Source organism: Bombyx mandarina, chromosome 17, assembly GCF_030267445.1.
Source record: "Bombyx mandarina strain Sakado chromosome 17, ASM3026744v2".
Classification (NCBI taxonomy): Eukaryota; Metazoa; Arthropoda; class Insecta; order Lepidoptera; family Bombycidae; genus Bombyx; species Bombyx mandarina.
The window spans coordinates 2,377,309-2,396,528 of record NC_143223.1 but is presented as its reverse complement, the minus strand read 5'-3'; the positions used below and the strand labels follow the sequence as shown (position 1 = coordinate 2,396,528).

General features: G+C 35.8%; 1 protein-coding gene and 1 long non-coding RNA gene across 2 annotated transcripts; one reads left to right on the top strand and one right to left on the bottom strand.

The window, feature by feature from the left end:
- The first annotated feature begins 568 nt into the window (after positions 1-568).
- LOC149501084 (uncharacterized) lies at positions 569-940 on the top strand. Its single transcript, XR_016324473.1, has 2 exons — positions 569-706; positions 761-940. It is a non-coding gene; the product is annotated as an uncharacterized LOC149501084 (long non-coding RNA).
- Positions 941-2,217: 1,277 nt separating this feature from the next.
- Positions 2,218-18,325, bottom strand: LOC114241326 (glutaminyl-peptide cyclotransferase). The gene is made up of 5 exons (XM_028172130.2): positions 18,047-18,325; positions 15,117-15,447; positions 14,410-14,642; positions 11,958-12,183; positions 2,218-3,104 (listed from the first exon to the last, which is right to left on the bottom strand). The coding sequence occupies exons 1-5, from the start codon at positions 18,131-18,133 to the stop codon at positions 2,953-2,955; spliced, it is 1,029 nt and encodes a 342-aa protein (XP_028027931.2). The 5' UTR covers positions 18,134-18,325; the 3' UTR covers positions 2,218-2,952.
- Positions 18,326-19,220: the final 895 nt, after the last annotated feature.

Below are 19,220 nucleotides of genomic sequence, written 5' to 3'. Positions count from 1 at the left end.
GCCGAAAAAAATCTACATAACAATATCATTGTTATTAATCAGCTGCCAAACTTGAGCACTTATGAACACACAGTTACTTTCTTAATAACTGGGATTAAGGCGATCTCTCATTATACATGTTTTGCCGTTCATATATTTTTAAAATCGCATTTAATTCAGTTATTTTTATATTAGTTTCATATAGTTTAAAGCATTGATCAAAACAAGTTGCGAGGAATGTTTAGGTATAAATATTAATATAATTCAACTCTTATTTGCTAGAAATTTTTAAAATAAAATATAATATTATAAAGGCGTTTCTAACATAGTCAACGAATGGAATGTATGACTAATATAATGCGTAAGTACATAAGCTACGATATTATTATTAGTTGCCACGTGGAATAAAGTTGAACAATGCTCGACGTGAGAGTCATAAAGTCGGATGTTCACAATTTCTGATGTATTATTATAAATGCTTTGACCATTTTCAAAGCCTGTAGTAAAAGTCAGCTTTTTACGTCAACTTACCATAAAATTATAGTACATTTAATACTTCCAGTTACAATAAATTAAAGGCGATCATCGCGGACCATTTTTAAAAATTCAATCGACCATTTTATGGGTTATCGTTGGCCCGTACAAATCGATCTAAAAGGTAAAATCGATTTTAGTCTGTATGTAGTAAATATTTAATCAAATATTTTCGTGCAAATCGATCTAAAAGGTAAAATCGATTTTAGTCTGTTTGTAAATATTTCCGAGCATATCGATATAAAAGGCAGAATCGATTTTTGTAAAATAAAAAAAGGAAGCGAAACATTGTCTCGTAATTTTGTAACTTCTCAAATCGAAGCCGAACTTTAGGAATGACATTTAATCGTATTACTACCATAAGGAGCCAATCAAATTACACTAGTTGAAATACAGAGTTGTAAAGCAAATTATGGAACTGGGGCGCGTTCCCGCCCGGCCCTGACACCGGACCCTGAAAGCATCCGTTTATTAACTCGATGGATAAACGTCTTATCCGCCCGCTGTATAACTGAATATAAAATGTTATCCAAAAACACATTTTGTTTCGAATTTTCATTTTTCATTTATCAACAGTTAGAGAAGAAGAAACGAGTCGTTTAATATCTCTAAAAAAAAGAAACATATTCGAACACAGAATCTACTAAAAAAAAATCGCCAATGGGAATGTTTTTGAATCTTAAGATAAATATAATATATATAAAAGATCTTTGAGTTTTCATTTGCCAATCGTTTTCAAAATCGGCTTTAAAAATGACACTTGAAAGCCATCAATAAATATCAATCTAAGCTGATTGATTCGTAAAAATAATTCAAATCAGTATATAATTTTATGTGATCAATAAAATTGGCAACATTATGTACAGACCTATAGGAAAAAGTCCACTAATTTATGATCGATTGGTGCCATTCAATACATTAGAAAAAAGTAGTTAGTATAAAAATCATTTTCTATGCCTAATAAATAAAAGATACAACTTTTGTCTGTGGTAGATCTTAGACGCTTCTCTAGCCAAAATGTTCTTCTATGCGAATGCACGTGTTTTATTTTAAATAGTTCCGAACTTATAACAGAAAATTTTGCAAAGAAATTTTCTTCAGCCCCCATCGCAATTGCAATCTGAACTAAATTAATCTAGATCGTTCTTAAAATAAATATTACATATAGCTATAACGCGCACAAAAGATTAACTGTTAATAAGATGATGAATTGAAATTTGCTTAATCTTTTGACCAAGCTCTATTATATCGTGAAAGGCTATTTAGCTTAAGCGACATTTTGCTTAACACGCGACATTTATCTTTGTAATTAAAGGTGCTTTTTATCTGATACTAGCGGCCCGCTCCGGCTCCGCTCGGGTCTTTAACAAAAATTTCAACGATATTTGACGTTGTTTTATTTTTTTTAATAAAAGAATACTTATTGCGGCATAACTATAATAGTTAGACATATGCTGTCGCGACACATTTAGTAAATAATAATGTTTCCTACAAAGTCATAGTACATTTTTTATTCTATCATCAAGAGTTTTCGCAGGGCACGCGATGTAAAGAATATTGTAGGTAATTTTTTTACACCTTGCGTTACATTATTGGAGCTTTAGTAAGGATCCCAAATTTTTTTCAAAAAAGATTATAGCCTATGTCACTCGGGAATAGTGTAGCTTCCAAACAGTGAAAGAATTTTTCAAATCGGTTCAATAGTTTCAGAGCCTATTCAAAACAAACAAATCTTTCCTCTTTATAATATTAGTATAGATTAGCATCAACAGTTCGATGTTTTTAATTGAATTTCAATTAAGTTTACTCCATTCAAATAGCTGAAGAAGTTTCTTTTGTTATGATTTTTTTTCTCCAAATTTTAAACTTGTAATTGCTCTCCGGTAATATTGCAAACATGTCGCTTAAACCAAATAGCCTTTCACCCATCTATATACAGGATGATTTAAAAGTTTCATCGATATTATTACCACTTACTTTAATGTACGGGGCGTTCATTATACTATAAAAAATTAAATTATCGTTACTCGGTAACAAATTAGTACCAGACGTCGTGCTCCAGTCACGATAATAACGTAACGTCAGTTTAAATAGCATATAAAAATTTGAACATTATCATTAAAAAAAAAAGTTGCTTTCCTACAAAAACGGTACGTCAATAAATATGTTATTAAAAGTCACATCACAACAAGACATGTTTTATACAATTTTGCGTTACTAATGTTACATATTACATATAAGGCAATAATCAAGCGATAATTAATTACTAAAATAAAAATGTCTATATAATATTATCTATTATCAAGACAACACAGTTTGTGCTTCTAGCCTTGTCTCTACGGTCCGCTACGAAATATCATACCGTTACAATTTTTTTTTTGTTTTGCGTTCACTAATATTTCTATTAATTTGAATACGTTAGAAATCGTTCGCGTACCGTTAGGGGGTGACGTGGAGGTATTCAGCAACGAACACCCTGAATATCTTGTTTAGGTTCTCTATTGTGTTGAAGTCGAGGGCGGTCATGTCGTCGCCCGCCGTGTGCCACACGCTGGGGAAAGGCGACGGAATCACGTGCAAGATGTCCACGTCTAAAACAAACAAACAAAAAATGTATATAAATATCAGCGCAACCCTGCTATTAAGGGTCGCCGCACACGGCGCCACCCTCCTTGAGATATGAGTTCTAAGGCCTCAAAATTATAATTTGCGTAATTACTGGTGGTAGGACGTCATGCGAGTCCGCACGGGTAGGTACCAACACCCTGCCTATTTCTGCCGTGAAGCAGTAATGCGTTTCGGTTTAAAGGGCGGGGCAGCCGTTGTACTATTAAAAATAAGACCTTATACTCTCTCTATAACTCTATACAATGGGTTATTATTATATTGATTTAGCGTAAAATCTATATATCTGCAAACTTATCTATGACAATGATAACAATACGTATCGTAAAGATAAATTTCCGTTACATAATGTTAAACGAAGTGCAGATCAGAGTAAGAACTTTAAGGTAATATGTGAGGTACAGTAGGGGAAGTAGACCCTATTCCCTATTAATGAAGGTACTAAAATACAGTAGAAAATAAGCAGTTCAAAATGCGGTAGGAAACGGACCTTCTAAAATACTGTAAGGAATAGGCTCTACATAACTATAAACAAGCAAGATAAATTCTCATGGAACCTAGACTTTTTTATGAATGGGGATTACCGTTGCCCCGGAGGCATTTCCAGTTTCACCAGGACAGATGGGCGAGCAATGCATGCGACTAGGGGATGTATGGAAATTATAGTGCAAGGTAGAGGGGGAGAGGTCGTCCAAAGAAGACATGGATGGAGTGTGTGAATGGTGATATGAGAGAGAGAGAGAGGTGACGGCTTATAAAAGAGAATGGAATAGAAAAATTCGGCGTGCCGACCCCACCTAGTGGGATAAGGTGGAGACAAAGAAGAAGAGGTGGGCGAGCAAAGGCTCAGCCGGGGGGGGGGAATTTCCTAACAGCTGCCCGAGCGTCTCCAAGGGAGACATAACAACTCAAGAGCAGCTGCTTCGCGAATGAAGAACCTAGTTTAAACTATGACTTTAGAACGGTGTTTCCCAACGTGGGGCCCACGCCCCATAAGGGGGCAATTTGATAGTTAAGGGGAACAATCGCATTAAATTAATAAAGAAAATCTGTATTAAAGTGATTGTGAATTTCAACTTCAGTTTTCTATTAATATAAAAATTTTAGAAATGTTACAGTGGGACGTGGCACAAAAAAGGTTGCGAAACACTGCTTTAGAATGTCTAATAATAGTTTTATTAAGGATTTTCTTCGGTTTCCGCGATTTGTAAACGTCTACTTATACGGTTTAATCTCAATTTTAATATCTTCATTCATCTTATCAATCGTCCGTGACCACGAAAACTATAAAGTACTCAAAACAACGGAAACAATAAACACGAGATTTTAGCCGTGGTAAAGTGTTTTTTTTTTAAATAAAATAATAATAATAATAACTGGGAACAAAGCACACGCGGTTATCGGGCCCCAAATTAGGAATACCTGTGTTACATACTTCATCATCATCATCATCATAGCCGGTTACTCTCGGCAGAGCGGAATGTGGATTTCTTGTTAAAAAAAGCCTTGACAGATTTTATCCATAATTTACGAACGGAGGCTTGAGCGCACACACTCGTTAAGTGGGATTTTGATAGGGATTTTCATCTGATGAGTCGCACGGGGTTTCGTCCACGAGATATTTTACCATTGACCCTACCCTGAACAACAAGTTTCTCGATAGTACATACTTATATATACATTTAAATATATACATATCTAGATAAAGAACACCCAGATAAAAATTAAAAACCGACCTGTTTGTCACACGAATGTTTGCCCCATGTGGGAATCGAACCCACAATCCTCGGCGCCACAGTCGGGTGCGATCACTACTGCACCACCAAGTCAGTCAAAATTTTTTATTGTGTGTAGCTTCGATCAATAATACTACTATTGATCGAAGGTGTGTAGTTTATTTTTTACTATTTATGATTCAATTAACTATTCTTTAATTTGTTTCAATTATTTATTTGCAGGAAATAATTTTTAATTCAAATAAAAAGTCTGATGACCAATTAAGTATGTCAAATATGTCTGGAAAGCTAGGCCGCGCGGACACGTATTCTGAACTATCCTATCAAAAAAAAACACTTGTCTATGTGTCTTTATCGGGCATTCAGCAATTCTATCTGCATCTGTGGCAATGTTTACAAATGCACAATATTATTAGAGCACTAAAACCATAGATAACGAATATTAGGAAACAAGTTGCACACGTGTTCGTGGAGTAATTAATTAATATTATTGTTTTAATTACAGCGTCAATGTCGCGCTATCGGGGCAATAAAAAATCGAAATGACAAAATTAACTGTTGTCCCGAACACGTAATTATCAATACATGAATATGTTACTAATAGGTTTATGTACTGACTTAAGATCTATGGGAGGGAACTAGACTTCACGGTCAAACGCGGCGTGTTAAAAATTTTTACTGATTGTAGGACGTCTTGTGAGTCCGCACGGGTAAGACTACTACCCTGCCTATTTCTGCCCTGAAGCAGTAATGCGTTTCGGTTTGAAGGGAGGGTCAGCCGTACTGTTAAAACTGAGACCTTACAATTCATATTATATCTCGAGGTGGATGGCGGCATTTACGTAGAAGTCTATGGGCTTCGGTAATCACTTAGCCCCAGTCTGGCCTTGAGCTCGTCCACCAATCTAAGCAATAAAAAAAAAAGAAAATTCATTTTATCAGGTCACAGAACCTAAAAATGTAGGTAGTTGTAGGACATCGGAATATATCTACCGTACCTTTTTCAGAATTTATCTAGATAAAAACGGTAGAGATTTTCTTTTCCTACCTATGCTGATAGCCTTGAGAGGCTATTTCAGCTTCTCCTTGACGTATAAGTGAGCTTACGGGGCTCAAACCGGGAGTGTTGCTAACACTGACCCTAGCAAGAGCAGTGCTTCGCAGAATCTACCACCGGATTGGAAACGTGACAAACTGAGAAGATCCGGCGAGAAACTCAGTGGGCTGTGTCTCTGGGTTAATTTACTCTCCGAGCCCTTCGTCGCAAGCGACGGGTTCGACAAGCACGGTGACCGGTGCTTGTGGTATCTAAAAGCACCATTAGTGGATCGAGAGGATCCGTAATGACGTGTTTAGGGCGAAGTCGACTGTTTACCATTCGGTCAATAGGATCGGGTATGTAATTCCCGGCGGCCACGACAAGAGGGTTTTCGTGTCGTGCCGCCTTCTCAAAGTGAAACGCGCCACGTAGGACACCGGTGACATACATAGCAGTCAATATGTTTTAAGGAGATTATTCACTTAGTGAATATGTCACTCCATTGTGCAACAAAAGATAGTAACAAAAAATTATATAAAAAATAAAGAAAACTGTTATCGTCTCTGAAGGCCCACCAACACTATTTTATAAAGTGACTTAGCCATTTCGCAGTCAATATGTCAACTGAAACAGTCTCCGGTTAGACAGTCTTGTTTCAGCTGTATACAGTCGCCAATCGCTAGCCTCTAGATAACTAGTCGAGAGGTGATTGAGGTCACGCGGTCACACAAACACACAATTAACATTTAAGAAAGGAGGAAAAATGCATTAGAAAAAAAAAATTAACTTGACCTCCAAACTCAACGATCTAGTTATAAATACATTCTTTATTTATACTAATATATAAATCTACAGTTGTTTTTACGGATGTTCCGTTATAACTACTGAACCATGCATCCGATTGACTTGAAACTTGGTATCCATGTAGAAAATACATGTACTTAATATTTATATGAGTGCTGGACTCCCTGATAATAATGACAATAAATAATAATGTTAATTTTAAATGCCCAGCGAAGCAGGCGAGTACTTACGGCTAGTACTGTATACTTAGTCTGGTCATAAATACTGTTACAATTAAAAATAAAGTATTACATTTGAATTTGGAATCTGTCATTTTTTTAAGATTGCTCATTGAGTTTTCTCATTTTGACGCCAATACATTGTACAATATTTTGCGATATTAAAATGGAGTGGGGTGATAAAGAGAACCGAATCGCTGTGATTTTACACAAAGTAGGTATGGAGCCAAATGCAATTTTTAAAACTCTCCATACGCTTGGTATTAGTAAACTGTTTGTGTACCGGGCTATTAATAGGTGCAATGAGACCTCCTCTGTTTGTGACAGAAAAAAATCTGGCCGTCCACGTAGTGTTCGTACGAAAAAGGTGGTCAAAGCAGTAAGGGAAAGAATTCGAAGAAATCCTGTCCGAAAGCAAAAGATTTTATCTCGGGATATGAAGATAGCACCTAGAACCATGTCGCGTAATTTAAAAGATGACTTAGGACTTGCAGCCTATAAGAGAAGTACTGGTCATTTCTTAACTGGTACTTTAAAAGAGAATAGGGTGGTAAAATCGAAACAACTACTGAAGCGGTACGCAAAGGGAGGTCATAGAAAATTTTTGTTTACGGATGAGAATTTTTTCATAATTGAGCAACAATTTAACAAACAAAATGACCGTATTTATGCTCAAAGCTCTAAGGAAGCTTCCCAATTAGACAGAGTGCAACGTGGGCACTATCCGACTTCAGTGATGTTTTGGTGGGGTATTAGCTATGAAGGAGTGACTGAGCCCTACTTTTGTGAAAAAGTTATCAAAACATCGGCACAAGTGTATCAAGATACCATTCTTGAGGAGGTAGTGAAGCCCCTTAACAACACCATGTTCAATAATCAAGAATGGTCCTTCCAGCAAGACTCGGCGCCAGGTCATAAAGCTCGGTCTACGCAGTTTTCGTTGGAAACGAACCTTTCGGACTTCATCAGAGCTGAAGACTGGTCGTCGTCTAGTCTCGATCTTAATCCGCTGAATTATGATTTATGGTCAGTTTTAGAGAGTACGGCTTGCTCTAAACGCCATGATAATTTGGAGTCCCTAAAACAATCCGTACGATTGGCAGTGAAAAATTTTCCCATGGAAAGAGTGCGTGCTTCTATTGATAACTGGCTTCAACGTTTAAAGGAATGTATTGTTATTATATGTTAAATTGTTTTATATTTATGTATTAAACTAACACACTGTAAAAATAATAAATGTTATTTGCAATAGAATTTTTTTTTATTTTTAATTGTAACAGTATTTATGGCCAGACTAAGTATACCCTCTTTCGCAATATTTATATGGTAAAATACTGGTGGTATCTCTCAAAATATAAATGATGAAACCACTTTCACGATGAAGGAAAAATATGATATGATGAACAAATAATACAAACCATATATTTTATTTATAACTAGTCAGGTCATAAGTATTGTCACACAGTAAAAACTTTTCTTTTAGAATGCTGGCCACAAAAAAGTTTATTGAATTCGAATTTCGAATTGTTCATAAAAATAAAAATGTATACTTTTAGAATTTTACTCATTTTTAAATATGGAGTGGACGCTTAAAGAAGACCGTGTTGCAATTATTGCGTTGCATCGTTGCGGTTACGCACCAATTCAAATTTTTAACATACTGAAAAATTTGAATATAACCAAAAGATTCATTTATCGTACCATCAAACGATACAATGAAGACTCTAGTGTAGATGACAGGTCAAGAAGTGGTTGCCCTCGGTCTGTTAGGACTCCAGCAGTGATAAAAGCTGTGAAGGCGCGAATTCAAAGAAATCCCAAACGTAAGCAGAAACCGTTGGCCCTTCAGATGGGGTTAAGCAGAACCACGGTGAAAAGGGTGTTAAATGAAGACTTAGGGCTTCGGGCATATCGAAGAAAAACAGGACATCGTTTGAATGCTCGTCTAATGGACCTGAGACTGAAGAGATGCCGCGCTTTGTTGAAGCGGTACGCGGGAAAAAAATATAGGGAAATTCTTTTTTCGGATGAAAAAATTTTTACTGTAGAAGAGAGCTACAACAAACAAAATGATAAGGTGTACGCACACAGTAGTGAAGAAGCGAGCAACCGTATTCCGCGTGTCCAACGAGGTCATTTTCCATCCTCGCTCATGGTATGGTTGGGAGTTTCTTATTGGGGCTTAACAGAGTTACATTTTTGTGAGAAAGGTGTAAAAACGAATGCAGTTGTGTATCAAAATACAGTCCTGACGAACCTTGTGGAACCTGTTTCTCATACCATGTTCAATAACAGGCACTGGGTATTCCAACAAGATTCGGCGTCAGCTCATAGAGCGAAGAGCACACAAGACTGGCTGGCGGCGCGTAAAATCGACTTCATCCGGCACGAAGACTGGCCCTCCTCCAGTCCAGATTTGAATCCGTTAGATTACAAGATATGGCAACACTTGGAGGAAAAGGCGTGCTCAAAGCCTCATCCCAATTTGGAGTCACTCAAGACATCCTTGATTAAGGCAGCCGCCGATATTGACATGGACCTCGTTCGTGCTGCGATAGACGACTGGCCGCGCAGATTGAAGGCCTGTATTCAAAATCACGGAGGTCATTTTGAATAAACTTTAGTGTCATATGAATCTATGTTTTGTTAAGTTCATTTTGGTATATGAATGGTTACATAATGAATAAACTTGTTTCAATTATTTTACATTAAACATGTGACAGAATTTATGACCTGACTAGGTATATCGAGGGGGAGAAAAGAGTTTTTGCGACATTTACCTTTCTAATTAAGGGTCTGTTTTATTTGGTATTAGCGTCAACAATTCGATGTTTTTAATTGAACTTCAATTAAGTATAACCCCTTCAAATAGGTAAAGACGTTTTTTTTTTATATAATTTTTTCCAAATTGTAATCTTTGAATGGCTCTCCCGTAAAGTTGCAAAAATATAGCTTATACCAAATACCCTTTCACCCCTCGATATATACATATAGACATTTTGCTAAAATGTGTGGACGAGCTCACGGCCCTCCTGGTGTTATATGGTTACCGGAGTAAATACCTTGGGACATGAGTTACTCTCTGTTTTTCCAGTGCGATGGCTGCCCTACCCTTCTAATCGAAACGCATTACTGCTTCACGGCAGAAATAGGCAGGGTGGTGGTACCTACCCGTGCAGAAATGTCGCAATTCCTGATATTGGGGCGTATTCTGATACCTGCACGACTGGATAACGCCATCCTCTGTATTAATATCGCGAAGCACTGGTGAGTTCAAGATTGAACGATGGACCGGCCAATACAATACAATTAACACATTGAGCGCCGTGTAGGACACCAGTGCCCCACGTAGCGCACTCAAGTAATTATGTAAATTTCTGTTACTAAGCCCCCAGATTTCCTTACTTTTGCCTTCTATTGTATTTAATTAAATCTTTTATGTATATAAAAATGAATTGCTGTTCGTTAGTCTCGCTAAAACTCGAGAACGGCTGGAGCGATTTGGCTAATTTTGGTCTTGAATATTATTTGTGGAACTCCAGAAAAGGTTTAAAAGGTAGATAAATATAAAATGCTCGAAATTAAATAAAAATAACAGTTTTGTTTTTCCTTTGATGTCCCCTCCCCCGTCGGACAAATTCCTTTTGTTTGTTTTAAGTTTATGTTATACAAAAGTTTAGGTCTTTTATTTATCGATTGAGGCACTACGAAGTCTGCCGGGTCAGCTAGTGATCGATAAATAATAAAACATAAGCCAATGCAGTGATAACAGTCTTTCAGACTCTATTTACTGAAGGGTAAAATCACGAAGTGGAACTTACAATTTTAGACTTTTAAGGTCTCTTAGAAATTATTTCATTCTCAGTATATTCGGATTCGTCTTTCTCAGAGTCTACTAGATATTTCGCCACTTTAGCCACAGAGCAGGTATCCCTGAAGAGTGCGCCATGCAGGGTACCGGTGACCCTATATACTAAGAACTATACTGAGATCTTAGAACTTATATCTCAAGGTGGGTGGCGCATTTACGTTGTAAATGTCTATAGGTTCCAGTAATCACTTAACACCAGGTGGGCTGTGAGCTCGTCCACCCATCTAAGCAAATAAAAAAAAACCTACATGGCAGTCAAAGGGTTAAAGAGTTCCTCCTTTTGTTCCAAGATCGGTGGTGCCGCCCAGGCTATTGTTGTTCCATATCGGCCCTGATCTCATCTACTTAACTAATAATAAATAATAGTTTAAAAAAACTAACAAATTACGCTTTTATAGAAAATCCACCTAAAAAATAGAAGAATTTTAAGAAATTTGCATTAAAATTAATGTAAGAAAAAATGATTTTATTGTAAAACAATCGTGCTTTTCAGGATATTATAAAAATAACCTTTTTACTCTTAACTGTTCATAAAATATTTATAACTGATGATACCATGCACCGCACGGTTTTTTTTAATTAAAAATTAATAAAATTTATTTTCTATTTTTTATATTGATTTTCTATAAAAGCGTATTTGGTTAGTTTTTATAAACTATTATTTTTTGTTTTTATTAATTTGGCTTATGATAGTGGCAGCGTTATTAACGCTTCTGGATATTATTTGTAAACTGTTTATTATATACGATTACGAGCACACAATTGATAAACACTAAAAATAGTATTTAATAATAAAACTATTATTTATTTTTAATTTTTTAGTAGAATTTCAATTTTTTTTTTTTTGTAATTGAATAGACATCAGTCCTTAACTACATATTTCTTTTCAATTTTCCAAATTTCGTTAATCCGAAGTTTTGAAGGGGGGTCAAAATCATGTTTTTTTTATTAGTTTTTTATTGCCCTTGTAGGCAGACGAGCATACAGCCTACCTGATGGTGAGTGGTTACCGTCGCCCATGGACTTCAGCAATGCCAGGGGCAGAGCCAAGCCGCTGCCTACCGCTGTTTAAAGATTCCGTTACATACCAACATACATACGTCTGAAGCTAATAAAAGCGTATTAAAAATAATAAAATAGAAGTCGCTTACTTCGTCTCATGAATGGAATGTGATCGTCCTCGATGACCGCCCCCGAACTCATCAACCTGAAGTAGGTCTGCTCCGATTTCCCTCTCGTGTACGCATCGAACATTCCTAATTCGGCTAAGCGCTGTTCGGCGGAGGCGAGACGGACGTACCACTTCTCCGTCGATTGGAAATAACTGAAGAACACCGGATCCGGTGCTCCGAGGAGATCCAGCAGTACCAGAACGTCCTAAAACAATGTTAAAAACGAATAACAGACAGATATTTAAACGTTGCTAATCTAACGGACCATTCTTTTTTTAAATTATTGCTTAGATGGGTGGACGAGCTCACAGTTAGTGGAACTCATAGACATCTACAACGTAAATGCCGCCACCCACATTGAGATACAAGTTCTAAGGTCTCAAGTATAGTTACAACGGCTACCCCACCCTTCAAACTGAAATGCATTATTGCTTCACGGCAGAAATAGGCAGGGTGGTAGTACCAACCCGCGCGGACTCACAAGAGGTCCTACCACCAGTAATTACGCAAATTATAATTTTGCGGGTGTGATTTTTATTTTCACCGTGGAATTCAATCATGAACATTTGTTAAGTGTTTTTCATTAGAAAAATAGGTACCCGCCTGCGGGATTTGAACATCGCTAGATACGAATGCAAACAAAACCCGTCAAAATACAAACAAAAAAATCCCAATTTAAAATTTAGACTAAGAGCGCGATTTTCGAATACTAATCATTAACAAAGATACTAAGTTGGAGCCAAGCCCCAAGGTTTTATTGTGTACTTTTCAAACGAGTTATCATGTATTGGGTACTTGAAACAGAATATTTTTTGAAAAAAAAACCTCTGTCATCGTTGATAGCTTAAGGGGCCATTATAGCATCGCGCGGATTGGTAGTTGAGCTTATGGCGTCTCCACTTCGGAGGACTTGTTAACACTAGCCCAAGCAAAGGCAATGTTTGGTTAAATCTAGCGACGGATCAGAATCGCGACTCACTGTGAAGATTTGGCGAGAAACTCAGTGGATTGTGTCTATAGGCTAGAACGGTGACGGATGGTGGTCAACTGAACTAATTATGTCGATTTCTATTACTAAGGCGTCGGAATATCTAGTAGTAGACTCTGTTAAAGACGAATCCGAAGATACTGAGAATGAATCTACTTAATCCTAAGGGTTAAAAACAAAAGAAGGCAAAGCTAGACATTCCAGACAGGCAATCCAAATCTTCTCAAAATTCATACACGACAAAAGAATGTCACGAATATCACTGACTGTCGATGTTTTTTGAGTGAAACGTATTTGCTTTGACGCCTCTCTCGGTTAAGAAAGGAAAATCAATTTAATTGCAGTTCGAAAAAACCGACTGATTAACAAACAAAATCTTCCTTAATGCATATGAGCAATTTTCTCGGAATTTTTTATCGCCCATCGAAAACTATAACGCAGATAAAGTATCTGGGTTTTCATTATTTCAAACGTACATATTATGATAGGCCCAATGAAAAGGTCACGACACTGATTGTTTTGAATTTGTTCGAATAAAAATATAACAGCAAAACAACTCTCATGGTGCTCCTAAAACAGGGTGAATTCTTCGCTTTGTTATCTACGATTTTATTATTGTGACCAAAAAGAAGATATAGTTTTAAAAAGAAAGATGCCGTCATTAAAAAGTTATTGCAACGTTATACGTAATAATAAGTAAACAAATATTTAATGCCAATACACTTTAAGAATGTCTCATTACAAGAGGATAATTTTAAAATACCTATTTATCGTTTGCATGTTTGGTTTAAAATTACATTTCTCAATTATAATTTCTTTTAATTACAAAGATAAGCTTGGTAAATGAAAAATGTAAAAAAATGAGGTCTAATAATACGGATTTACTGTTTGAACGAACAAATCGAAATAAAAACCTATTATTTAAACTACTACATATTTAATTTTATTACTAGAATAACATTTTTAAAAAGTTAATCTTACGAGGTATATCATTCATTATTGGGTCATTATTATCTGATTTGAATTAAACATTTAAAGACGCAAGCATGTTTTGAAAATTTTAAGTTACTTTAATTAAGTTATGGGCATTGAGAAATAGGTTTTTTTTTATGATTGGGAGTTTACTAGTGGCCCTGAGGCCTTTCAAGTTTCACAAGGACAGGTGGGCGAGCAAGGGCTCAGTCAGAAGGGGCGGGATTTGCTAACAGCTACACGAGCGCCTCCAAGGGAGATCTAACAACTCAAGAGTAGCTGCTTCGCGAATGAATCTACTACCGGATCGGAATCGCGGCTGAGAAGATCCGGCGAGAAACTCAACTCAATGCGGAGTTCGACGAGTACGGTTACCGGGGTCTCTACTCCTAGTATTAGAAGGGAAGGCGTCTAATGCAAGGTTTATTGGATCTGATTAATCCGTCAGGACTTGGAAATTTCGGTACGTACCATTCTCTGCAAGTTATTAGCGCCATCCCTGTACGGAGTTTCGTGCCATTTCTTGGCCAAATGCCTGGCGCCGTAGATGGAGTCAGTGGGGCCCCACTGCCGGAAGGCCTCCTCACCGTCGAAGAATATGAACATGAGACTGAGGTTGGCATCCTTCAGCCTCTCCAGCTGTTTTTTCATCACCTTGGCCAGGTTCAAGAGCATGGCGCAGGGCACCGCGGAGTCAGTTGCACCTTATCAAAATTTAAAGGTATTATTGTTTAAAAAAAATACTATATTAAAATTTAATAATATGTCGTTTAACAGTTGTTCCATTGTTAGCACCGTACTTTCTATCCGTCCACTTCACGGTAGAAATAGGCAAGATGGCGCTACCTACGCGTGAGGGCTTACGCCGTACCACATGCTAAAAAGATACATCGTTTAACAAAATTAAATCGGCAAATATGGATTAATTTCCGTCATTATCGATGCTGGACTCACACGAGATCGAGTGAGCAGATGATCGAGTGAGCAGATGATCGAGTGAGCAGATGATCGAGTGAGCAGATGATACGTAGGACTTTTTGCCGAAAGCATTCATAGCTCGTCTCCCAGACTGGGTATTGCTGGCTGGGTTATGTTATTCTGTCTATAAGCCCCCTGAGGATGAGCGTAACATGTCTGATAGCATTAACAATATTGCATAAGCAATATAAAACACTCACCAACAAAAACGTGTTCCCTTGTATATTTACTGTCATAATGACATGCCAATACCAAGTATCTGTCGGCATTAGGATTCAATTCAGCGATAATATTCTTAAAATTCAACGTTCCAAAAACCGGCGTATGATCGGGAAACACGTTTTCGGTCACTGACCAGCCCATGGTCCGCATCTCGTTGGCTATGTAATTTCCGACTTTCTCGTGATTCGGTGTACCGACCACTCGCGGTATTAATATCTCGTTAAGTACAGCCTTAAAGTGATCCAAATCGGACAGGTTGGCGTATGCTTTTATGTCGTCGTCGGTAAAATCGTGCGGTTCGTGGAAATTCTGAAAATCGGCACTTGATTGAGTTAATTGAATCGTACCCTATAACTCTTTTCGATCAGTAGATTAGCACGCTATAGAGTAAATACAGAGCTGGTGTACACAATTAAGTTTATGCACATGCATATAATACAATACGTATTAGTAGGGGAGCCCAAGCGGGGATTTCGGGATTTACTAAAGCGCGGCAGATAAATATACAGGGAGATACCTTGTACCCGGTTAAGTACCTCCACCAAATATGAACCTCATAAATAAGGCCGCGCGTCCAGGATAAAGGATCAGATTAGTAAAAAAAAATTGATCATCTGAAATTCTCGAGCGCGTCAGATTAAGGTAGGGTGAGTTATTACATGCTAAAAAGTGTATATTCCACTAATCTGACAATTTGAGAGTGACGTAAAGAAAGGGGAGGGCTACAAAGTTGTAAAAAACAAACGTCATGTGGACATTCTCGAGCGTGGCTCAATTTTCTTTTATTTTGAAGGAAATGATTGAAGAAAAACGTAAAATATATAATCTGACGATTACCACAAGCTGAAATAACAAAAATTCGTCGTTAAAGTTGAATTTGTGCAGCTGCGTCGTAATGCTTATATTCCCCTCTCCGCGTTTTTTTGAGCATGTTTTTTTAAATTATTTTCTTGCAAATAATGGAATGGAATAAGGATTTTACTTAAAAAACATAAACTTTTTACTTGCAAGCTATTTCCTGAGCTTTTCAATTAATTAGGCTCAACGATTTAAAAAAAATTTTTTTTTTGTCAGATTATGCAAATCTCTTTAGATAATCGTCGCATTATGAGACAGCACGTCTACGACATAAAGATGAAACATATATATATCTTATTCTGACGCGCTTGAGTATTTCAAAATTGCGAATATATATTTTTTTTATATCATAATAACGGGGCGAGCTTGCGTCACATCGAAATCGTCAGATTATTGCATGAGATCTTTATGGTTCACTTAAGATCCCCTAATAAAACGCGCTCGATTAATTTTGTTTTTTTTTCATTTTCAACCCTTACATGTGTCACAGACCCCCATCATTGCAAACGATCAGATTAACATACACACATTATTAAAACGTAGGATATTTATGTTATCAATATTTGACGCGCTCGAGTATGTCCATCCAACAGTTTTTTTTACAAATTAGGAAATCTATAGCTGCTTCCCCCACGTATGAAAAGGTATACACTATGTCATATTTTTTTCTTACTAGCTGACCCGCCAGACTTCGTAGTGCCTCAATCGATAAATAAAAGACCTAAACTTTATTTAATTTGGAGAATTTTCATATTTATCTACCTTTTAAACCTTCTCTGGACTTCGACAAATAATTCAAGACCAAAATTAGCCAAATCGGTCCAGCCGTTTTCGAGTTTTAGCGCAACTAATGAACAGCAATTCATTTTATATATATATAGATTATCATCAAAGCTTTGCAACTCAATCAGTATCTATGACGCTCAAGTACATCCCCATTTAGCATAGTGGGCTCCCCTACTATATCATATAGAGGGGTAAAAGGGTATTTGGTTTAAGCAATATTTTTTCGATATTACAGAGAGCCATTTAAAGTTTAAAATTAGGAGAAAATATCATAACCAAAAAAAACTTCTTTAGCTATTTCAAGGAGCAAACTTAATTGAATTTCAATTAAAAATATCCAACTGTTGATGCTAATACCAAATAAAATGCACATTTAATTACAAAGATTAATGTAGCGTATTATGTGAAATGTCGCTTAAACCTAAAGACTTTCAACTGTCGATATGTTGTTGTACTATCCTTTTTATATTATAGAATTATATGTTCGTATTGGATATTTTTATAAGACTATATTAATAGGTAGTTGATTGAGTTGTAGTTTGTTTTTATTAATATATAAAAATCACTGGGCACAATAATATTGTTTCATACAATTGAAAATATTTTTTAAATGAACAATAGCATATTATTATGCGCTAAAAGTACAACGGAACAAATTAATTAATAATTTGCATACATATTGATATACCTATCATGTTTTATTTATACTGTCTATATTTGGTATGTCAAGCATTTTAATGATGACTTCAATAGTTTTGTCTTTATTTTTTAAGTGGCTACGAAACTACCTTCACTGTTTAATCCTGTATTTGCATACTATTTTCATTTGATTAGTTCTATAATTTTTAACACTTCAGTGTTCTTGGTAACAGATGACTAAGATTTTATGTGTAGACATTTGAATATTGTGTTAATTAGTTTGGTTTGTCAGTAACTAATAGCTAGTGAAAATTCACTTAATAAATTAAAATATTAATGACAATATTGTTAATATATAAAGACCATATTCATGTTTTGTTTTAATTCTTGGTATAACAGCTGTTATTCATATTCGAGGGTATATCAACTTAAATACTAGCTTATCTCATATTCAAGATAATTTAAAAAGCTTATAAATATCTAAGTAAAAAGATCAATGTAAATTTATGATAAAAAAACATTTTTCTTTGTTGGTCTTTTTCAAATGATTTATGGCCTTCACAAGTAAAAGTACAAAATTTAACTAGTGTTAGATATATATCAAAATTATTAAAATTATGCTTACTTTTTCTTGGTAGAACTTGAGGTCGCCTTTATCCGAGTTTCCGAAAGCGAAACACAACATCAAAAACAAATATAACAATTTAGCCATGTTAGTGAGTGATTAAATTACTTTACTATGAATTTAATTTCTGAAATTAATGTTATTTTACTCAAATTTTGTACTACTCAAAGTTTCATAAAGTTAAGTGTTAATTTAAAAGTTTTTGTATACTGCCACTACCACTTTCAAAGTTTCGCCCTTCGTGGCAGTTTCAACTGAACTGACTTGAACTGAGCCTGAACTCTGAAATTGTGACATGAAATCCGTATGTCATAATGTCCGTCAACTATCAAGTAGGGACGCGATCTGGGTCGCTCAATCGACGTATTCGTTTGACAAAAAATTTTCGATTTTAAATCAATGTTCATTTAATATAAAAATATAGAAGATAAAAGTGATATTAATTTTTATCCCATTCATTAAAATCTTAACGATAATATAATTTAAAATAATTTTCACTAAATTATTTTAACACCATTTTATAAACACGTGTAAATAAAAATAAAAATTACCTTCCTCCAGTAAATAAAATTCGGTAATGGTGCGACTTGAGTTCTTTCCGTTTTATATCTGCAGATAAAATATGTATTACATAAAAAAACATGTGTGCAATTCACACGTGGTAGAAGTGAAACCTTTCAAAATTAAAATACAATTATCCTAAACGTCTTAAGTATATGTAAAATTTTGTCATTAGTAAATAATTGTAAGGTAGCGCCCTCTGTGAATTGATATTTTAATTTCACGTATAATCCTAAATTAAAATTCACTACAAGAATTTTCATACACACGTTAGTATTAAAAAATCTCACAGATGGCGCTGTATTAAATAGTATGTATATTTCTGTCTCATTCTTTGCTGGCTTCATCCTACACATTTTTGTATTTGTGTCTCTTACCTGTCGTTTTTTCCGTTGCATCCGGTTTGAAATCACAACGATTCTAAAGAAGTTTTCACTTCAATATATTTTTGTGCGATAATAATTTGTGGTTGACGACTAGTTGGTTGATATAGTATATCATTTGCATCTAATTGATTGATCCTTGCGATCATGTTTTTCATTTATGTAAAACGTCAACCATTTTGAGAAAAATCGATTTTGAATTGATCATTTTCGGGAAAAAGTACCATCCC

Coding starts and splice junctions, on each gene's coding strand:
- LOC114241326 (XM_028172130.2), bottom strand. CDS start 18,133: ATGGCTAAATTGTTATATTTGTTTTTGATGTTGTGTTTCGCTTTCGGA. Junction 15,448..18,046: donor TCAAGTTCTACCAAGAAAAA/GTAAGCATAATT, acceptor GCCGATTTTCAG/AATTTCCACGAACCGCACGA. Junction 3,105..11,957: donor CATTCCATTCATGAGACGAA/GTAAGCGACTTC, acceptor TGTTTGTTTTAG/ACGTGGACATCTTGCACGTG.